Source organism: Microcaecilia unicolor, chromosome 13, assembly GCF_901765095.1.
Source record: "Microcaecilia unicolor chromosome 13, aMicUni1.1, whole genome shotgun sequence".
Classification (NCBI taxonomy): domain Eukaryota; kingdom Metazoa; phylum Chordata; class Amphibia; order Gymnophiona; family Siphonopidae; genus Microcaecilia; species Microcaecilia unicolor.
Genome location: NC_044043.1, coordinates 31,432,818 through 31,455,938, shown reverse-complemented (window position 1 = coordinate 31,455,938; position 23,121 = coordinate 31,432,818). Strand labels below are relative to the sequence as shown.

Here is a 23,121-nt window from a genome sequence, read left to right as displayed (position 1 = left end):
ACTTAACCCTCCATTTCCCTATGTAAGCCGCATTGAGCCTGCCATGAGTGGGAAAGCGCGGGATACAAATGTAACAAAAAAAAAAAATCAAACCCAGTTCCCCAGGGTCAGAGTCCGCTGCACTAACCACTAGGCTACTCCTCCACTTTTAATTGACAAGTGCCTAACTGCAAGGGGGATATACGTATGAGTGGACCACGGATGTCGTCCCAGTTACACGCATCACTAGGTGCGCCAGCTTATATCTGCCAGTGATGGGATATAAGAGGGTGCACCAATGCCAACTCACTCTAGTTTTCTATAATAAATCTTGGTGCTAAGCACACACTGCATTACAAGCTCCTTTCCCTCCCCCCTCATTTCGGCAAAGATAACAGTTGGTCAGACTTCAGGTTAGGCAATGGGCATCTTTACTCATTGTTTCATAAAGACTAGTTTGCATGCCTTTGTGGTAAGTTATAAGCAGCCCAAACAGCAGGAGAAAGAAAAACTTTAAAAAGTTGGATCAGCAACCAAGGGAAAACAACTAAAGGCCAAATGCAGCTGGAAATACAGAAAGTTATTTTGGAAACATAAGTAGATCAGAACCTGACATAGGTGTAAGTTCACCTTTCCTTAACCATGGTAACTAAAGCACAGAACAGTGAACTACAGCCAAGGCAGTTCAGAACAAGTATAAGAAAAAAATGATTAAACTGATACACAGACTCTGTGTGTAAAACAGAAGTGGAAATGGTTACCCGTCTTGGTGCGGGGTGCAATATGCACTGTATATAGAAAGACACATTAAGGGGCCCTTTTACAAAGCTATGGTGTAATATTGCAAGCAAGGGTAGGCCTCTAAATAATACAGCCAGCCAAGGTTGTAGAAATAAGGTAAATACTTTATTCACCAAAACTTGAGGCCTGTTACTTCACAGGGTCAAGAACAAAACAGTAAAGACTAATTTAGAGGGAAAAGTCTTGACATGGGGCTTGTGGCTGACAAGGCCCAAACAGTCCATTGTCTGTGACTGCCACATCCCAAACACAGTTTATAAAAGTCTCTCTCTGGGCCAGCCAGGCCTCAGAACCACTTTTGAGGCGGTATATCAAGCCTTTGTAAATAAATACATTTACAAGTGCCCAATGAAAATGGTTGGTTTATCTCAGCCATGTCATAATAGCTGGACACATGTAGAGAAAGCATATGCTGGAGATCACTTTTCCACCCCTGGGCCTCCTTAACCCCACTCTGGCTCTGCCTTTTGTAGTTCCTGGTTCTATCCTTTCAGCTCCACCTCTCCCATTTCATTCCCTTTCTGGGTGGGACTAGAGGTTTTAAGGTGGTTCAGAATATCTAAGGACCATTCTTAAGGGTGAGGGGCAGTGTTCTATATACCCCCTCACATTTGGAAAACACTAATGCTTCCTTACCACAGCAAAAAAAATAGCTTACTGCAGGGCATGCTGAGGTATCCCACAGTAATTTGGGGATGTGTGTGCGCCACTCACACGCTAAAAAATAAAATATATATATTTTTTAGCTCTGCAGTGATTGGGCATTGCCACACACTAATCGAGTAGCACATTTTTAGCATGCGAGTCCCGCCTACAAAATACGTGGTGGTAGAGGACGAAAATTAGTGCATGGCCATTAATACGAAAAATAGAACATTTGGCCATTTTACTGTAGCGGTAAACATGGCCTTAGTGTGTGGGAATGACCCATGTAAGGGCTCATTAAGGCCACTTTTTACAGCTGTTTGGTAAAAGGACCTCTAACATAGTATGACATCCACTGGGAACGGTATAAAATATAATATCCAAGGGTAGACAGAGTGGTCTGGGCCCCCCACCGGCCGCTGCCCAACACCTCCCCTACCATCACAGCCGACACCTCTGCTGCCCCAGTCCTATCTGAAGGGTTCTGGTGGTCTAGTGGTCTCTCCGGGGGGGGGGGGGGGGAGGAGTTTGTTCTTTCTTACCCGCTGCGCTGCCACTATTTCCCCCCCCCCCCCCTGCTGGTGCCACTGTGTTTTCAAAATGGCAGCCAAGAATTCCCGCAGTCTCGTGAGACTTCCGCAGGGCATCTCGGCCACCATTTTTAAAGTACAGCAGTGCCAGGCAGGGGGAATAGCAGCAGCATAATGGGCAGGAAAGAACATATCTCCCCCCCCCCCCCCCCCCCACACACACACACACACACACAGAGGCCACTAGCAGCACGCCTTTATAGGTAGGACTACGGAGGGCTGTAGTGTGTGGCAGGCATCCGGGCAGAGCCTCTGGGCTCTCAGGTACTGCCCGGTTGCCGGAATGGTCAAGTCCACCCCTGATAACATCCCTGTATCAAGGAAAATAAGATCTTGAGCCTAGTAGAAATGTAAAGAATAAAGACGTTGTGATCACCTAGAGACATTCCCATTTGATCTTATGAAAAGTTTAGAGCAAAAAGAAGTTGCACATAATGGTTACATCACAAAGAATTCTTAGTTTATTTACAAATCTGCTGCAAAAATGTTCATTCTGAAGAAAGGAATATGTACAGGATCTACTCTTAGTTACACAGAGAGCTAAAGGCTGCGGACAGCTTGCTAGGATCTGTGTGCAAGCACCGTGTCTGCCCTCCTGTGCTTTGCTCTCGGGATGCCATAACCCTAGTTCCTGGGATAATTCAGGTGCAGTCTCTCTTCCCATCTCTGACTGTCACATGACACCTCAGCACCACCTCTGCCTTCTGGGCCAGAAGCAAAGCATTCCAAAACTGAATAGAAGAGAAGTGGGTCAGAGAGCATTTTCATGATTCATAGTCGGAAAAATAAAATGTTTCATTACACAAGCAAAGCAGATGGCTGGGGATGTGCTACATACATGCATTAAATTCAGTGTCGATTTATAATCATTTCAATTTACTGAACTACCTTTCAGCCTAATAGAAATCCAATCTTTATCATTTACGAAGTCAGAAACATACCCATAGGGACAGAGCTGACAGTACATTTGAAGGAGGGTTTTTTTTTTTTGCCAGTTCTAGAAGTAAAGCTACAACAATGTTCTGTTGCAAGTATGACATTTCAACAGTGTCAGTCTTAAGGGTACTGCTGAAGAAAACATTTCATTGCACTAAAAGAGAGACATATACTGTTGGACTCATGGATTATAGAAGTTGCTCAAAGCCACAGAAAAGGTATTTGGAAGATTTCTGATTTGGTACAGTAGAATAAGTATATTCACTAACAACATGAAATGCTGGAGCCAGGCCAGAGACCAGCCTTCAATACTGCCTTGGGTAAGTCCTGGCGTTGGACATTTTAAAAAATCTCTTTTTTTAATTATATAGGCTGAAGAAGTAAATATATGTTGTCTGAGGCCTGTGTAATCTTGCGTGAATCAGGGCTTTTTTTGAGGGGGTACTTGGGGGTACTGAGTACCGGCACCTTTTCTGTTGTCTGCTAAAATTGACCCATGGACCCCAAGTTTTAATGAAAGAGCTGAGACTCTACACACCAATCCTGCCATGTCATACATTCTGTGACCGGTTGCAGGGGGCCTGGCTATTATGGGGTGGGTCCCTCAGTGATTACCCCACCCCTGAAGAGTGGCCTAGCATTTGAGTACCGGCACCTTTTTTACTAGGAAATACGCACTGGCGTGAATCCATATGAAAATTAGTTTATGGGATATTTGAAACTGGAACCTTTACCATTATGATTAACCAGTAAGAATTTACCTTTCCTGTTACATAGCAGTAGCTTGTCTTTCCTCTGAGTTTTCTAAACAGTGTTACCAGAATACCTGGAGAATGTGGCCTAGTCTTGAAGTTCTAACTCTCTCCCCCTTCCATACCTGAGAAGTCATTTGTAAATATATGTGGGTGCTGGATCCTGCAGGCTGTGCACCAGTTCTGAAAAGGAAAGCCCGCATCTGGTTTTCCTTTGAAAACTAGGGCAAAAATACCCACATGTATTTTTTCCCTTCAAAAGAAAAGCCAAAGTTGTGCAACAGTGCCCGTGCCGTATCCAGTAGGCATGTCGGTCCTTGGGTTCCAGGGCCGATTTAAGATCATGGTACCCATAGGCAGAAATCTAGTGGGAAGGGGTTCCCCTAAAGATCAGCTAGTAGGGAATCCAGGGTCCCAGGTTTTGGGCTCCTTTTGCATATGTCTAAATTCATCCTTGCTGGATTCTTTGTAGCTTCTGACATCCTAAAGAAGGGACCTATTCAGTGGCGTTCCTAGCGTCGACGACACCTGGGGCGGATCGCCAATGCTCCCCCCCCCCCCCCCCCGGCGAAATGACACCCCCCCCTGGGTGCACGCCGCAGCGCGCGCCTATCGGCTGCGAGTTCGAATCGCTATGCTAAATTCTCTCGTTCGCTGCAGCTCCCTCCCTCTGCCTCGGAACCGTTCCGGGGCAGAGGGAGGGAGCTGCAGCGAACGAGAGAATTTAACGTAGTGATTCGAACTCGCAGCCGACAGGCACGCGCCATGGCACCCCCCAGCGGCGTGCACCCGGGGCGGACCACCCCCACCGCCCCCCCTTGGTACGCCACTGGACTTATTGAGTCTTGGAACCTCAAGTGCTTTGCAGTCTCTAGGCCAATTTTTAGTTCAACAAAGGTAGCACAGCCCACAAAAAAAAATCGAAGAGAGAACAAAGAAACATTGCTATGATTTCTCGCTGTTAGCAAGTAGGAATAGGAATCCACTCCCGATGTTAGAGAACTTTCAAGGAGCAGCAGTGAGTGATTTCATGCACACGGCCAGACCTGCTGCTGTCTCCCTTTAGGCTGAAGCAACCCAAAATAATGGATCACAATGCAACCTTGTTTAAATCACCTCTTTCAGATCTCCATATGAAATGCATCGTGTCAAAGGTAGATCAGATCTGAGCTGTGTTGTTCAATCTAGGATTCACAGGAAACAAAATCACAAGTCAGGTAGGGAATGGAGCTAGAACGCAAAGAAGAAGCACAGCTGATGGACTGGAATGGTTCATGGGTCCTACACTAATACAGAGAGAGACACACTCTCTTCTGTTCTCATTTGCAAAGCACTAATTTAAGGCAAGACTGACCCTCACAGTGTAATCTTACAAGCCAATTATGCCTGTAGATCACCCTTCTACACACATAAGAACATAAGTGTTGCCATGCTGGGGCAGATCGAAGATCCATCAAGCCCAGTATCCTGTTTTCAACAGTGGTCAATCCAGATCACAAGTACCTGGCAAGATCCCAGAACAGCAGAACAGATTTTATGCAGCTTATCCTAGAAATAAGTAGTGCATTTTCCCCAAGTCCATCTTAATACTGGCTTATGGATTTTCTTTTAGGAAATTAGCCAAACCTTTTTAAACCCCGCTAAGCTAACTGCTTTTACCACATTGGCTATGAATTCCAGAATTTAAACATACATTGAGTGAAGAAATATTTTCTCCGGTTTGTTTTAAATTTACTGCTTAGAAGGTTCATTGTGTACCCCCTAGTCCTAGTCTTTTGGAAAGAGTAAACAAGTGATTCACATCTACCTGTTCCACTCAACCCAGTATTTTATAGACCTTTATCATATCTCCTCTCAGCCATCTCTTCTCCAAGCTGAACAGCCCTAGCCTCTTTAACCTTTCCTCATAGGGAAGTTGTCCCATCCCCTTTATCATTTTCATCACTTTTCTTTGTACCTTTTCTAATTCCTAGGGCTGTATGTGTTATGATCACATACCTTTTTGCAATACACACGTAGGCATTCCTGAGAGTGGATTTGGCTCAAAGTGAAGTGGTATACCTAGCTTGGCTGCCACCTGGGGCACATCCCCATCCTCCCTCCCTCCTTCAAGCAAGGGGGTGCCACGGATCAGTCACGCAGCTGTCAGCTCTGCCAGTCCTCTGCCCCCCCCCCCCCCCCTTGTGTCAATTTCCTGTTCCGGGGCAGGGAACAAGCAGAGCAGACAGGCATGTGACTGCTCATATGCACCTGGGGCAGACCGCACAGTGCCCAGCTTTCGGTCAGTACAGTACTGGGGATTGACACATATGTGTAGATTATAAAATGCATGCACATGCATTGATTGTTACTGGCACATACAAACACAAAAATGATCTTGGATCAGATGTATCTTTGTGCCAGAGCGTCCCAGTAGGCTATTTTATACAGGCACATGGATGCACATGTTACCTGTGTAAAATAACATTACCCCATAACGTATATTGATAGACACCAAATATTAATAGGTGTTAGAGTAGGATAAAGAAACCACTTACCTTGCTTGTGTTTTTTCTTGTTCTTAGCCCCCCACTCGAGAGGGCTATGTTAGCTGCTGGGAAAGTTGACCTCCCCATTGATGACATACAGAAGACTCCTTTGGTGTGTGGCCAGCTGTCTAAAGTAGAGTATTGGTGATCAGGGAAAGCACTGTGAAGATTTTTCTCCACAAGATCTTCTCCTTCAAAGGATCTCTGCCATGGTGAAGCCTTCAGAGAATGCAAAAAAAAAAAAAAAGCAGTTCAGAAGTGATTATATGCTGATTCATGGTACTGTAGGTCACAATACATGGACTTGAGTATCTGTCTGCATTCTGGATTCAGATCAAGAATGATGAACAATCAAAACCATATCATCAGTTGATGGCTGAACAATTTCATTTCAGCTTGTAGTGCAGTATATCCAGTGGCATACGGTTACATGTCCTTGTATTTCTTTCATTAAAGCATCAAAGCAGTTTACAATAAAAATAACACTTCATGGAACGGCCTCCCAGTGGAAGTAGTGGAGACAAAACCAGTATCTCAATTCAAGAGAACTTGGGACAAGTACATAGGATCTCTAAGGGAGTGAGAGGGAGAGTAGATGACATGGATGGACAGACTGGATAGGCCATATGGTCTTTATTTGCCTACAGTTTTCTGTGTTTCTACAATACTAATTTGGTAACATTTCATATCCTGATACCAACATATATTAACAAAATCAAGGCCCTTTTACTAAAGGGTAGTAAAATCTGGGCATGGTGCATCCAAACATGAGACTTCTTCATCCGCTTAATGACTACCGCTTGGTTCTTCCTGGGACTAGATTAGCACAGCTGGAATCTACACAACGGTCTGCCTTCTTTTCTCTTGCTCCTTTTGTCTGGAATAGCCTTCCGCTCACTCGGCATAGCAACCCGGCCTTTAAAAAGTTTATGAGTGAATTAAAATCCTGGTGGTTTGGCCAGGCAGATGGAGATGGCACCTGATGGCCTACTAAACGCAGCTCTCCTGTCTAGCTCTTAACTCTTTTTTCTCTTTCTCTCTGTATGATTTTATGCTGCCCTATAGATATTGTAGTTCCTTTTCCTCTTTGTTTTATTGTTTGTTGTTTTTAATTAGCCCGTACACCGCTTTGTTCTGCTAGCCAGTTGAAGCAGTATAGCAAATCCAATAAACCGTAAACTTTCCCGCACGCTAAGCCCGTATTGTATGCAGCCTTTTTTAAAGCATTTTCTTTTTGTTTCTTTGCAGGTCACGCGCTTATTCTGCCATCAGCGCGTGGTACCTGCAAAAAGCTAATGTGGGAACGCTAGCAGGTTAATGCTTCCATGTCCATTTATCACCTATGACACTCCCCCTGGAAATTAAAAAAATTAATAATAATAAACAGAATACTGTAAATGCTTTATTGCAGTTTTGGTAGCCTGTTTTTCCCATTCTAAGTGCACAGTAGGGCTTTAATACCCTTTTATCAATGGGTCCCTAAGTTAACAACTAGAGCAGAGAGACCCAGCACTGGTTTAACATTGAAAACTAATGGCCCTGATATTCCATGGCATGGACTGTATATCATTAGACTGCCTCAGCTGGAGCCAGATCGTGCCAGGTTGATCCTTGGCTGCAGCAGAGGTGGAGTTGGCAATTATTCAGAACTGGCTACTGTCCGGATGCCATGCACAATATACATCCAGATTATTTTCCGCTGTGGTGGTCAGCATTTTAAAAAATACCATGGGGGCCGAATCTTAACTCATAAAATTCTTTTTCAGTACTAGGATTGGATCCAGTCTCTAGTAGATATAGTTCCAGAACCATGGCTTCCTATTTTGTCTGACCCCCCTAGTTTTTTTCCTCTTCCCCAGTTTTACATCTCTCTCTCCAATGTACCTACTCTGGTTATGGCGTCAATGATCCTACGCCACCAGGTGTTGCCCTTAAGCTATGACCATGATTCCCTTCTCTCCACACCTTCAGAGGCTGTGAACACTGCCTTTGAAACACTCCAAGCCCCAGCCAACCTTGGGAGTGGACATCCCCATTCAAAGGTTGAACTTGGGCCCTGTCACGTGATATTGAACTGCCCTGTCATTAAGCTTTCATTATTCTCCATCCTTTCACATACTGCAAAACCCCAAAAGAGCAGTACAGTATAGGGGATGAAGTATTTCTGGGTATGAAAGAACAGGACCTGGGAGCGGTCATATCTAATGATCTTAAGGTGGCCGTAAGAATTGCTATATTGGACCAGACCAAAGGTCGATCTAGCCCAGCATCCTGTTTCTAACAGTGGCCAATCCAGGTCACAAGTACCTGGCAGGATGGCAAAAAGTAACAAGATTCCATGCTAAATAGATAGAGAAAGTGATAGCAAAAGTCAGATGGATGCTTGGGTGCATAGGGAAAGGAACAGTCAGCAGGAAGATGGATGTGATAGTGCCTCTATATACAGGACAAGTGCAAGGACATTAGGCGCCCTAAAAAAACCTTCATTCTTGTGCTTCCTACTCAAGCCCATACCTCCACCACTGCCACTACATGTGCCCTGGAGTCGCAGGAATGTCAATGGCCAAAGAAGTCACAGGACCATGAAGCACTCTGAACACCCGGCTGTGTTTCTCTGCATCCAATGCAAACTTCCTGTTTGTGTGGGGGTGCAACATACAGGCTTAGAGGCCCTGAGCTGGCTACTTTTTCTTTTCTCTAGTCATTGCCATTGCCAAAGGTCCATGGGGGATGTGACAGCAACAGGAATGGAGGGTTGGAAGGGAGATTGAAGGCTTCCACTGTGGTGACTTTTTGGGGGAATGTTTTCTGATACCCCCCCTTCCAAAAAATACTTCTGACACTCTAGGTGACTGCCTAGTTCACTTAACAAGAGCACCAGCACTATCTGTATAAATCTCTGGTGAGATCTAATTTGAAGGGTAGTTAGTGGGGTTCCCCAGGGGTCTATGCTGGGACCGCTGCTTTTTAGCATATTTACAAATGATCTAGAGATGGGAGTAACTAGTGAGGTAATTAAATTTGCTGACGACACAAAGTTATTCAAAGTTGTTAAATCACAAGAGGACTGTGAAAAATTGCAAGAGGACCTTACGAGACTGGAAGACTGGGCATCTAAATGACAGATGACGTTTAATGTGAGCAAATACATAGTGATGCATGTGGGAAAGAGGAACCCAAACTATAGCTACGTGAGTCACCGACCAAGAAAGGTATCTTGGCGGTGTCGTTGATGATACATTTAAACCCTCTGCTCAGTGTGCTGCGGCGGCTAAGAAAGCAAATAGAATGTTAGGTATTATTAGGAAAGGAATGGGAAACAAAAGTGAGGACGTTATAATGCCTTTGTATTAGTCCATGGTGCTACCACACCTCGAATATTGTGTTCAATTCTGGTCACCGCATCTCAAAAAAAGATATAGTGGAATTAGAAAAGGTACAGAGAAGGGCGACCAAAATGATAAAGGGTATGGGACGACTTCCCTATGAGGAAAGGCAGAAGTGGCTAGGGCTCTTCAGCTTGGAGAAAAGACGGCTGAAGGGAGATATGATAGAGGTCTATAAAATAATGAGTGGAGTGGAATGGGTAGACATGAATCGTTTGTTTATTCTTTCCAAAAATACTAGGACTAGTGGCCATGCAATGAAGCTACAAAGTACTACATTTAATATGAATCGGGAAACATTTTTCTTCACTCAACATGTAATTAAACTCTGGAAAAGTCCATAGACCATTATTAAATTAACTTGGGGAAAATCCACTGCTTATTTCTGGGATAAGCAGCATAAAATGTATTGAATGTTTTCGGGATCTTGCCAGGTATTTGTGACCTGGATTGGCCACTGTTGGAAACAGGATGCTGGGCTTGATGGACCTTTGGCCTGTCCCAGTGTGGCAATACTTATGCACTTAATTACTGTGTTCAATTCTGGTCACCGCATCTCAAAAAAGGTAGAGTGGAATTAGAAAAGGTTTGGAGATCCCTTCTCATGGTTTCTACTCCCTCCAGGGTATCCACTCTATTGGCTATCTTCATGTCATCTGCAAAAAGTTAAACATTTCCTTCCAATCCTTCAGTAATGTCTCTCACAAATATTTTAAACAGAATCAGCCCCAGCACTGACCCCTGAGGCACTCCACTACTCATCTTCATTTCCTCTGATCAGACTCCATTTACCACCACCCTTTGCCACCTGTCGATGAACCAGTTTCCTATCCAGTTCTCCACTTAGGGTCCTAAGTTCAGCCCTTTCAGCTTATTCAGGAGTCTTATGCCAGTGTCATTATGCTCATATTAGCCCTCTCCTCAAGTCACTTCACTGGCTTCCTATCCGTTTCCGCATACAGTTCAAACTCCTCTTATTGACCTGTAAGTGCGTTTACTCTGCAGCTCCTCAGTACCTCTCCACTCTCATCTCTCCCTACACTCCTCCCCGAGAACCCCGTTCCCTGGGTAAATCTGGAATAGACTTCTTGAGCCAGTACGTCAAGCTCCATCTCTGGCCATCTTCAAATCTAAGCTAAAAGCCCACCTTTTTGATGCTGCTTTTAACTCCTAACCCTTATTCACTTGTTCAGAACCCTTATTTCATCATCCTCACTTTAATATTCCCTTATCTCTTGTTTGTCTGTCCTAATTAGATTGTAAGCTCGGTCGAGCAGGGACTGTCTCTTCATGTTCAGGTGTACAGCGCTGTGTACGTCTAGTAGCGCTATAGAAATGCCTTCGGCACCTAATCACTACACCTCTTCTCAGGAAATCTCAATTACCCCAACTTGACATTTCGTCCTTTAGATTGTAAGCCCTTCTAAGCAGGGACCGTCCTTATTCGTTAATTTGTACAGCGCTGCGTAACCCTAGTAGCGCTCTAGAAATGTTAAGTAGTAGTAGTAGTAGTATCAAAGGCTTTGCTGAAATCCAAGTAGATTACATCTAGTGCACGTCCTTCATCCAGTTCTTTGGTCACCCAGTCAAAGGAGTCAATAAGATTTGTTTGGCAGGATATTCCTTTGGTAAATCCATGTTGCCTCAGATCATGTAACTCGTTGGCTTCTAGAAAGTCAACTATCCTTTCCTTCAGCAGCAACTCCATTATTTTTCCTACCACGACGTGAGGCTTCCTGGCCTGTCATTTCAAACTTATTCCCTGTCTCTGTTTTTGTGAAGCGGGACCACATCAGCTTGTCTCCAGTCTCAAGGAACGTCTCCCATCTCTAAAGATCTTTGTAACCTGGATTGGACACTGTTATAAACAGGATACCGGGCTTGATGGACCTTTGATCTGTCCCAGTACAGCAACACTTATGTTCTTATGAGTACAACTCTGGAGCCTATACCGTCAAAAGCAAGGAGCAGGGGTTTACAACACAGTCCTTGGGCACAGCCAGCCAGTTGGGGTTCTCAGGATATCGCCATTGAATTCAATGCTTTATGATGAAGACCATTTTAGTAGCCATCCCTCTATCCAGGGGATGGCTACTAAAATGGTCTTCATCATAAAGCATATTGGGACATACTTAAAGATCTACATATGTATACTATGGAAGAAATGTAGAAGAGGAGAGAGATGATAGAGATGCCATCATGGTATAAGTGCACTAGGCAGGCCTCTTGCCAATTGAAAGGACACTCTGAAACCAGGGGTTGTAGGTTGAAGGGGAAATGGGACAGACTCAGGGATAATTTAAGAAGATATATATATATATTATTTTTTTTTTTGGAAAGGGGGTGAATGCATGTAACAGCTTCCCAGCGTGGTTAGTGGATTCAAGGACTGTATCTGAATTCAAGAAAGCATGGGACGAGCCCAGAGGAGAAGGGGTAGTAGAGATTTGTAGATGGTATGGATGGGCCACATGGTCTTTATCTGCCATGATTGTCTAATGTTTCTATATATTATATTTTTGGACCGTTTAATTTTGTCTGTAACTAATGACCTACCATTTCTTGCAAAATATTAACTAACAGTGACCATGTCTTACAGAAAGTTTATTATCAGGGAAGAGCACAAGGGCCAGGGCAAAAGCAAGGGTATGTGCCTTTGCCTACCCCAACAAATGCCACATCACAGAACTGTACTTTAAAATGCTTTCACTGTCTTCCTGCTCATTCACAATCTAAAATTAAGTTGTGGGGCCATCTCTGTCCACTGGAAGATTGTTTATGAACAGCTGTCTGTCAGATCACACCCAATAGAAAAAAAAATTGTTTCTACATGTAAGGACTACAGCTGGATGATATACCAGAGCTAAAGGAAGGAGATGTAATGTCACCAGTGCTATCATCCTTCTGGCACACAGTTACTCGCCAGAGGGTTTTAGTCCAATTACAAAACAGCTGCTTTTAATAATAAAGTAAATGAAAAGGTGCTAATTAGAGAAAGATAGTCAGGCACACAGAAGCAGTAGCCTACTACTTAGAGCAATGAGTGGCCTTACCTCCAGTCCCCGTCCTCTAGGTAGGGATTTTCAACCCAGTCCTCAAAGTACATCCAGCCAGCCAGGTTTTCAGGATAGCGACAGTGAATATGCATGAGCTAGATCTGTGTGCGCTGCTTCCTGTGCGTGCAAATATATGCTGGGCATATTCACTGTGAAAACCAGACTGGCTTAGGTTTCCCCAAGGAGTAGCCAGTAACATCTTCACTAACCCTGAGAGTACTGCATCTCAACCCAGTCAGTTGGGGGGGAAGAGGGGGTGGTGGTTGGGAGGCGAGGATAGGGGAGGGCAGACTTATATGGTCTGTACCAGAGCCGGTGATGGGAGGCGGGACTGGTGGTTGGGAGGCGGGAAATACTGCTGGGCAGACTTATATGGTCTGTGCCCTGAAAAGGACAGGTACAAATTCAAGGTAAGGTATACACATATGAGTTTGTCTTGGGCAGACTGGATGGACCATGCAGGTCTTTTTCTGCCGTCATCTACTATGTTACTATGTAACCCAGTCCTCAAAGCATACCTAGCCAGTCCAGTTTTTCACGATATCCACAATGAATATACATGAGAGAGACCTGCTTGCAAATCTATCTCATTCATATTCATTGTGGACATCTCGAAAACCCGACTGGCTGGTTGTGCCCCAAGGATGGACATACAGAGCACTGCATTACAGAACCAGGGAAGCCCAGGTTCAATTCCTGATTCTGCCTTGGATCTGTCACTTTATCCCCCATTGCCTCAGGTACCTGCTTACAAGCTCTTTGTGGAAGGGACATTTGTACCCGAGTACTTATCAGCACTGTGCAATGCTGCATCCATCCAGTAGCGCTATAATAATTGCAAACATTATTATGTTGGCACTTTTATGAGAGAGAGTCATTAACTACCCCCTCCCCAAAACATAGTAAAATAGTAAATGATGGTAGATAAAGACCTGTACGGTCCTTCCAGTCGGGTAAATGAGGAGTAGCCTAGTGGTTAGTGCAGCGGACTTTGATCCTGGGGAAATGAGTTCAATTCCCACTGCAGCTCCTTGTGACTCTGGGCAAGTCACTTAACCCTCCATTGCCCCTGGTACAAAATAAATACCTGAATATATGTCAACTACTTTGAATGTACTTGCAAAAACCTCTGAAAGGCAGTATATCAAGTCCCATTTCCCTTTATATGTATACCCGAGTTTGATTTTTCCTTGCCTTTCTCAAGGTATAGACCGTAAAAGTCTGCCCAGAAAATTTCTTGAACTTTCCATATCTATTCAGTTACGATCAGGACGTAGACCATAGAAGTGTGCCAGGCACCGGTTTTGCTTCCCATGTGAGAAAGTCCTTAGAACTCAGGCTGTTACAGTGGAAGCAAAATTTTCATGCCTACAGCAACATGTCAGGACCTAAAGATCCTTGCTACTGTCAGATCTCTGGCATTAAAGCCGGGCCACATGTTTGCTAATTCTTCTCACTTACATTTCCTAAAGGGCCATCTAAAGACTGCAGGGATCCGTTCCAGTGAGAGACAAGCCCCATCTGTTTCTCTTCCTGTTTCAGTGCCTGGATTTCACACTTGAGCTCCTTCAACTGGTCTTCAAGCTGTTTGCACTTCTCCAGATAGTCCAACCTGCGCTCCACAGGATGACAGAAGGGACAGATTCTCATTTTCAGTTAGGCTCTAAAAAGTATTTCAGACAGAAAAATCTATTGGGGATTAAAGACACGTCTACAAAAGCAACAGTTAAGTGAGCTGTATTTTTATTAGGGATCTGACAGTTTCCTTCTGCTCCTTTAGGCTTCTAGTTCAAATCAAAATTGGTCTTTACTGAGGGTAGAGGGATTATTTATTTTATAAGTGCATCAGGAGCCTTAGTCAAGGGCCACAGATCCCAGTTTATTGCAGAACCTAGTGCCCATGCAACCTGAATATGGCCACTAGGAGTCACCACTGTGCCTCTGCAATATCCATGTATCCTGTTCAGCGCTAAGAGCTACCAAATTACCCAGTTCCTTTAAGGACATTTTGGACCAATTGTTAGCCATAAATATGTCAGTACCTTTCCTTTTCTAGCTCCATGGACAGCCTCTTCCAGTCTGTGTCTTTTAAATCCAGTTTTACAGTCCCCTTTTCACAGCTGCAATCTCCAGGACCAGCAGGAGGAGGGAGAGGATTCCTGAAACTGAACTAGAAGATAAAATGAATGCAGACCCCTTTCTAAAAAAAAAAAAGAAATCTCCAAAGATGTAATGGGCCTAAAAGCTGGTCAATAAGACCCAGAATCTTTTCATTCCGCAGGTGGTGGCTCAAGATGTAACTGTAGATTGATGCGATACCATCTTCAGGCTCACATCATTGTCATTTGCATATCTTGCACCAAGGATCACCATTTCAAGCATCAGTTACAAAGGGTTCCTTTTAGTAAGGTGTGCCAACGATTAGCACAAATTAAATGCAAAGAAGTCCATTTTATTCCTAAGGGCTTCTTAGCAGTTAACGCACCTTAGTTAAAGGAGCCCAAAGAGAATTGGGCTAATCATTAAACAAACTTTTCTCAGATTAATGCAGCTTCTCCTGTGAAAAGTTGAAAGAGTATTGCCTTACTAAACTTGTTGGCCACATTTCAACCATCAACAAGATTCCATCAGCAGAGGTAGGAATCCTGCCTCTACGATACAACACTATGTCCCCTTGCTTGTTAGAAATATATAAATTCTGAATATTCAGGTTGAAGAAACCATTGCAATAGCTAACCTTTTAGTTGCATTTGAGGTACAGTGTAATTACGTTGTATATGTGTTTGTTATGATGGTTATTGTTTTGTTCTGCTAATTTTATGTATCCGCTTTGGAATTAAAGCAGAATACTAGTATGTAAACGAAAAGAAAATACATAAATAAATAGGAAATTTAAAAAAAAAAAATTTTTGCCTTTATTTATGGGTATGAGGGGGTTGATTTGTTGTTGTTGTTTTTTTTTTCTTTTTGGTTGGTTGGTTTTGCTGTCGTTATTACCAACAGCTGTCTCCTGCTCTTTCAGGCTTCCAGCATCTATAGGGCAACAGCACCAGGAGCTAGGGATTCATCTGCATTGATATCCCCCTGCCTACTCACTCAGCCTAGTCATTGCAGCGACAATTCTTGCCCCCCCCCAGTCGTGCACCAAGGCTCCTTCTAGAACCCCACAATCCTAGACACTCAAACAGGCCACTGACTAGGACTTCAGTACTTAAAGATCCTTTTAGAACAGCATGTATTTAGCCAAAGAGGTGCCACTGCCATATCTCTCAGGCCAACTGAGGAGTGCAACGTACATTTAGGGTCAGCTTCAGAAGATTCACTTAGTCTAATGTTTGAAAGGGGTGGCGTAACTGCAGTTAATGCTGATAACAAGAGCCAGCAAATTATTGGGGTATCTGGCCTATGACCGGCTGCCAAAATTTCTATGGGGGCAATTCTATAAAGCAATGCATAAATTTAGGCACCGCAATGGGGCACACAACGCCAATTCTTTAAGGTTGTTATGGCGTGCCTAACCCTAGAATACTAGCCACTCCGACACAGCAAAACTTACGTGTGACCACTAATGTCAGGTCAATGGCTGATGTAATTATCTGCGCTTAAGTGCACCATGCAGCACACACAACTGATATGGTTTATGGTAGATTAATGTTTGATATACCGTTCTCAATAAGCATGTCAGAACAGTTTACAATCAATAAAAACATTTAAAAGGAAAAAAAAGAACTCCATTTTTAGTCAAAGACCTAACCATTCATACCAGAGCACACTTCACAGTCAATCATAACTCAGTCACAGGTCATAGGTCATAAACACATCCTATATCTAGCAATCGCACGCTCAACCAAGAAGCACACTGGTTCACTGACAACATAAATATAATGTCCACATTATGACACGGAATTCTATAAGTCAGTGGTGTAGCTATCTTGGTTGTCACCTGGGATGGAGCACCCGCCCTCCTCTAGGCGTGTCCCCCCCACCCTCCCTCCTCCAAGCAAGGGAGTGTACTAAGCAATCCTTTTGTGCCTCCCCTTCCCCTCTTTCTGATGATATTGTAGTTTTTCCCCTGTTTCTATGTTTCTGGTTTTGCCTCTCTCGTTCTATCCTTCTTTTTAGATTTTAAGCCACTCAGGCACACGTTTGACGAGCGGGGTAGTAAATTTTCTTAATAAACTTATAAACTTGGACTCTTTGGTGCACAATTGGCACCTTGCTTTAGTCACAGCTTATCACATTGCCTTTCGTGTGTTCCTGTGTAATCTGTGATTAGAAAGTGAGATTACATCCATCAGTTTCTTCTTCGCTTTCCGCTCAGCCTCTCGGGTTTCCTGCAGGTGCTGTTGCAAATGTTCAGCCTCCTTTGCTCTGTCGGACAAATCACAAAAGATGTACGAAAGACAATTTAGAAGGAACACAAAAAAAGTAATTTTTAATGTGCCATCTTGTGATGTGAGAAAATAAAGATCCTGTTTTCATGAAACACTAATGTAGATTACAAGGGGGGGGGGGGGGAATCAGATGTTTCTGTGTCTCTCACTAGTGCCCTGCAGTGCAACTCGCCCTGGAATCATAACAGGGAAAGAGAACCTGGAGGTTGATATTTACGAGGAGAAATGTGCTTAAAGCTATCAGGATCACTTATCAGGTTAACATTACGCATAGTTGCAGCTGATTTATGTGGTTCAGTTGGACCACTGAATGTGTAGTCCTAAAGTTAAAAGAAGGCAGAGCGGAGATGACCAAGGAAAGGGATGATGCAAGACTCAATCGTTCATTGAAAATAATAGTTTATTTCAAATCCAAATGTGATTTTAACCTTTAGATATCAATTTGATTGAGTTTTATTTTTGTACATGTTTATGCAGTTCGGGGACCCCTGATGCAGGCAATCTTGCCGAAACACAGGCCATGTCGGACTTCCTTGTACATCATCACATTTGGATTTGAAATAAACTATTATATCTTGTGGATGATTGCGTCTTGCATCATCCTTCTCCTTGGTCATCTCCACCTTCTTTTCTCTTAATTTCTGCAGGGATTTTTTCCTCTTTGATGTTTTTGTAATCCTAGTTAACCAGATAAGGAGCCCGGTTAATGTTAGCACAGCTATTTCTGCAGTCCAAGTTAAACAAAAAGCTCTAAAACAATACCTGCATTCTCAGTAGAGGCTGACCGAAGCCAGTGGTTTTGGTTCCGGCCAGAATTGAAACCACGGCCACAATTCACTGCAGCCAAAACCAGAACGGAAACCAAGAATGGTGCTTTGCGGGTCCTCCTGGGTCAGTCGCCGCCGCCACCACCAAACCCCATCGCCCCCTGGAAGAGGGCTGGCTGGCCACCCAACCCCAACTGTTCCACTCTCCCAGCTCCCAAAGGCCCTCCCCGGGCCTACCTTTGCTTTAAATGGCCTGGTGGTCTAGTGGTTTCTTCTGGGCAAGAGTGATTCCCAGTCACTCCTGCCCCCACAGGTTCCTCAGCCAAAATGCATAAGCAGGAGTGACTGGATTTTGGGTTGGTTTTGGTGCCGAATCTGAAACCGAAACCAAAATTCAGTCGGCCTTAATTCTCATGTTAACTTTAAGCACATTATCAGCTGACTTATGCAGTTAAGTTGGACTGCTGAATGTGCAGTCCTAAAGTTAACCAGATAAGGAACCGGTTTAATGTTAGCACAGTTATTTATGCAGTCCAGATTAAACAAATGGTGCTGAACAATGTTGGTATTCTCAGGTTAGCTTTAAGTTATGCTTCAGCACACCTCAAAACTCTCCTACCTTTCTCCAAATAATTTTGGCTGGACACCAAGTTGTCTGGCCAAAAGTTATGGGGTCACTGGGCCCCAATTTTCAAACACAATGATTTATGCATTTCAGTCCAAAATTAACCCATAAGTCACTTTTGAATATGGAAGAGATGGCTCATTGTTGGATCATGATATGCAAGGAACTTTCACAGTATAATTATCACAATCTTCGACTGTCTAGATCAGTGGAGTAACAACAGTTTCTGTGTCATATGCTTTTCTCACAAACACACCAAGCTGTGGTCACCTGCATACAGGAATCCACATTTTAACCACAGATATTAAGGGGTTAATTTTAAAAAGCTTTTTTTTTCTGCTTGTAACACCTGCTTTACACAAGAAAATGGCTTTTATAAAATTGTGCGACTACATATGCATATAAGTAGGCACACAGAAATAGCGTGCGTCCTGTTACGCTGTCTGTATGTGCACAGCTGCCAAGGGATCACCGAGAGGGAGAGTTTAGCCACACCCCCAGATCCATCCAGCCACGCCCCTAATACTCTCCCGCTCTACCTCTTGTGTCCAGCACCGACAGACCTCAGAGGTCACCAAGAAGCCGCTTCCCCATCTGGAAGTAGGAGATGGTGTAATAAAACATCATCTCCTGCTGCAATAAGACCAGTCTCGCAATAAGAGTTGAGAAATCGTTCCCACAGCAGCAGGAGATGATGTTCAGCGGGAGATCTCTGCCCCCCAGCAGGAGTGCAGGAGAGGAACTACGAAAGCAGGAAACTTGGCAGGTCTGCATGTGGTTTCCAGAGATGTAGTTTGGGTGGAGCTTCAGGGTACATGTCAAAAAGAGCTTCTTTCTGGACAGGGGCATAGCCAGATCTCAGCGGGAGGGGTGGGTCCAGAGCCTGAGGTGAGGGGGCACAGTTTAAGCCCACCTCCCCCAGCCACTGACTCCTCTGCTGCCACCGAATCCCCCTCCCGCCGCCGACCCTCCCCCATCGTCGCACGTAACGTGCACGTAGGACATCACGACTCACAGAAACAGATCAGCGAAGGCACTGGAGACCGGCACTGAAGAAGACTTCGGCTGGCGGGGGTTGGGGACCCTCGCCAGCAAAGGTACCTGGCGGTGGCAGAAGGGGGGATCGAAAGTGGCAGAGGAGGGTCGGCGGTAGGGGAGGGTCAAAAGTAGAGGGGGCCAGGGCTAAATCTGTGGGGGCCCATGCCCCTGTGGTCCCACCTAGATACGCCCCTGTTTCTGGAGTTTATCTCCTGCTGCAGAGAGTCCACGAACAAGTTCACCATGGCCTATGACTGCATCAGGAATGTTTTGTTCTCTTGAAGGTTTTACACTATTGCTACCACCTTCATTAACCCTAGTGTGTAAGCAGAGAGGTGTGTGTGTGGAGCCTTTTTTCTGATTTCTTCTTTCTGTCTTCTTAACTTTTTTTTTTCAAGACTGTCCTGCTCAGTTTACTTTTCTTCTCACTTCCCCTGACATCTATATTTCATCTCATTTTCCTTCATTTCTAAATCTCTCCTTTTACATCACCATCACTTCACACTCTCCACTCATACCTGGATTGTAAATCACCTAGAAAGTTCTCTGAATAGGCCGTATATCAAACCTTGATAAGAAAAAAAGCTGCTTCTCTTTCTTCACAGCCAACTACTTGATTAAAGCATAGAGAAGGTAGCCCGAAGTTTAGAATTAGACTTTCTAACTCTGCCTTCATATTATATTACTTTAGTTTCCTTTTGTGTGATATGGTAATCGTTTCCTTATAGTTTTCTAAAACTCTGTACCCCCTCCCCCGTATTTGGGGGCTAGCTTAGTATTCTCAATTAGAGGTGATTCTTTTCCTTTTTTGTTACAGTTTTCTTTACATTATTTTTGTAAAACTGTGAATATTGCTTACATTTCTGGGCAAAGAGAAGTATCTTTGTTTCTTATTTAAAATTTCTATAACAATTTTAAAAACATTTTTTTTTTTTTTGCAACCACATCACTATACTGCAATTATGTACTAAAAAACTTGTCAGTGTTGCTTTTATCACGTATGCACCTTGTTATAGTCTGACATGTTGTGAGTGCACTATTGTGGTATGGTGTCATGGCTGCACAAAAATATTTTGCATAAGTGATTACACTACTTGTTGTAAATCCAGAAGACACATTTTTCAACGGCTCCTGATGCAGCCAATTTGCCGAAACATGGGCCATGTCGAGTCACTAATAAGCATCTGTCTCCATACCCTCCCCTCTTATGGCCAATTTTTGGGTGTGTTCTGCGCATGTGCTGGATTGACCTCTCCCTCTGGTCCTTGATCCAGGGCATAACAAATTCTTCTCATCAAGTCCTATTTTTCCTCACCGTCTGTCTGACTCTTTGATGAGTTTCACTGCTATCAGCTCAGCTTCCCTCATTTTTTGCTCCATTAGCCGCTTCTCCTCCTTGGTCTTCAGCGCAGTGACCTCTAACCTGTGCCTCTCCTGTTCAGCATCCGCAACCTTTCGGGCCAACAGCTTTGCCTCTTCTTCTGCGATCTGAGCCTTCTCCGCCAGCCACTCAGCTGCCTCCTTCGAACGGAGCTGAAAGAGTAACTTCCGTTAGGCACGCAAGCAAAAACAGGATTCATACCTTTCACAGTTGTTCTACAGTTAGTTACCAGGATATAGTCATGTACTGTGGTTCTCAGTTACAAGATGAGATCCAGCAACACCCTTGTCTTTCTCAAGGAATACAGAATATGACAAAAAATATCATAACGTCTCTATGGTGCCACTGTACCTTGAGTATTATGTGCAATTCTGGTCACCCCATCTCAAAAAAGAAAACATACAAAGGAAGTTGACTAAAATGATTGAGAAGAGGAAATGACACTCATATGAGGAAAGGCTAGGCAGGCTGGAACTGTTCTGTATGGAGAGGAGACAGCCGAGGGGAGATATAACAGAGATCAATAAAATCCCGAATGTAATGGAACGGGGGTCCCAAGAAACAACAAGTCAAACGATCCACAAACTCCAACGTAGAAAACAGAACAGCAGATCAGTAATGGATATTTAAAAACTTTATTAGTAGTAACATATACCAAAGTATCACCCGACACGGCCTGTGGTGGACTTACCCTAGTATTCTATAACTTTCTGACACAGGGGTGGACAAATATGGAAGGAGATCCGCCGACAAGCGGAGAACTCAAACACCCCACGGTAAAAACAGAAGAAAGCAAAAAGTGGGAGAGCGACTAAGGATGCCAGAACCTGGAGGATGTTCGTTAATAAAGAATTTTATTAAAATTTTGAAGACTCCACACAACATCGTGTTTCGGCCGTCAGGCCTGCATCAGGAGTCTGCCGTGCAGAATGCTGCAGAGCAATAATGATGGAGATCCTTTGAAGATCTGCGGGTAATACAGTACGTGCAGTGTTTCTGACGGATTATTCAACAGTCTTCTTAAAGACTACCTATGTTCCTTTTGAAGAATCATCCTTTATGTCATCCAGTGATACTCTGCACAAGAGATTGCTGTGAGATCTTCAAAGGATCTCCATCATTATTGCTCTGCAGCATTCTGCACGGCAGACTCCTGATGCAGGCCTGACGGCCGAAACACGACGTTGTGTCGAGTCTTCAAAACTTTTAATAAAATTCTTTATTAACGAACATCCTCCAGGTTCTGGCATCCTTGGTCGCTCTCTCACTTTTTGCTTTCTACAGGGGTGGGCAACCTCAGTCCTCAAGGACAACAACCCATTGTATGCAAAATAGACCTCATGTTTATTTATTGGGGATATCCTGAAAACTCAACTTGGTTGCAGTCCTCGACTTGGTTGCCCACCGCTGCTCTAACACATGCCTTGGTGCTCTGTGTACAGTACAACCTTCCTGCTGTACGTAAAAACATAAGAATAGCCATACAGAGTGTCCATCTAGCCTGCTTCCAACAGTGGTCAATCCAGGTCACAAGTACATGGCAGAAACCCAATTAGTAGCAACATTCCATGCTACCAATCTTGGGGAAAGCAGTGGCTTCCCCATGTCCATCTCAATAGCAGACTATGGACTTTTCCTCCAGGAACTTGTCTAAACCTTTTATAAACCCAGATACGCTAACCGCTGTTACCACATCCTCCGGCAGTGAGTTCCAGAGCTTAACTATTCTTTGAATGAAAAAATATTTCCTCCTATTTGTTTTTAAATTATTTCCATGTAATTTCATTGTGTCCCTTGGCCTTGTACGTTTTAAAAGAGTGAAAAATTGATTCACTTCTACCCACTCTACATCACTCAGGATTTCATAGACCTCAACTGTATCCCCCATGTCACAGTCTTACCATGATTTGGGACCTCAAGACTGCACAAGCTCGGAGGGAATGGCCGCCTGGACCACACTGGCAGCGAGCGACAGAACTCTTGTGTCACGGGACCAATTGCCCACCTCCAGCGCATGTGGGATGATGTCAGATGCTGATGAAGGAGCAGCACTTAAACCCCACCGATCTTCTGCCTAGACGCATTGATAGCCGCCCTAGCTGCTGTCTTGCTTCTGTGGGTCTTAAGACGCCTTTGCTTGTGTGAGTGGGTTCCAGCTGCCTTCCGTCTGCCTGTCAGAGTGGGTTCCAGTAAAGCCTTGCTTCTTGAGTGAACGGGTTCCAGTATAAGCCTTGCTTCTTGAG

General features: G+C 44.1%; 1 protein-coding gene across 4 annotated transcripts in view; it reads right to left on the bottom strand.

The window, feature by feature from the left end:
* Positions 1-2,163: 2,163 nt before the first annotated feature.
* Positions 2,164-23,121, bottom strand: part of LOC115456574 (merlin-like) — a 139,077-nt gene continuing 118,119 nt past the window's right edge. For 3 of the 4 annotated variants that reach the window (XM_030185748.1, XM_030185747.1, XM_030185749.1), the window contains 8 exons: positions 20,813-21,030; positions 18,072-18,209; positions 16,963-17,044; positions 14,716-14,843; positions 14,135-14,285; positions 6,241-6,450; positions 4,820-4,887; positions 2,164-2,746 (listed from right to left, as the gene is read on the bottom strand). In XM_030185748.1, coding sequence (XP_030041608.1) covers positions 4,852-4,887; positions 6,241-6,450; positions 14,135-14,285; positions 14,716-14,843; positions 16,963-17,044; positions 18,072-18,209; positions 20,813-21,030 — 963 coding nt within the window. In that variant the 3' untranslated portion in view covers positions 2,164-2,746; positions 4,820-4,851. The remainder of the gene's footprint in view (positions 2,747-4,819; positions 4,888-6,240; positions 6,451-14,134; positions 14,286-14,715; positions 14,844-16,962; positions 17,045-18,071; positions 18,210-20,812; positions 21,031-23,121) is intronic. The other variant, XM_030185750.1, reaches the window with a different exon arrangement.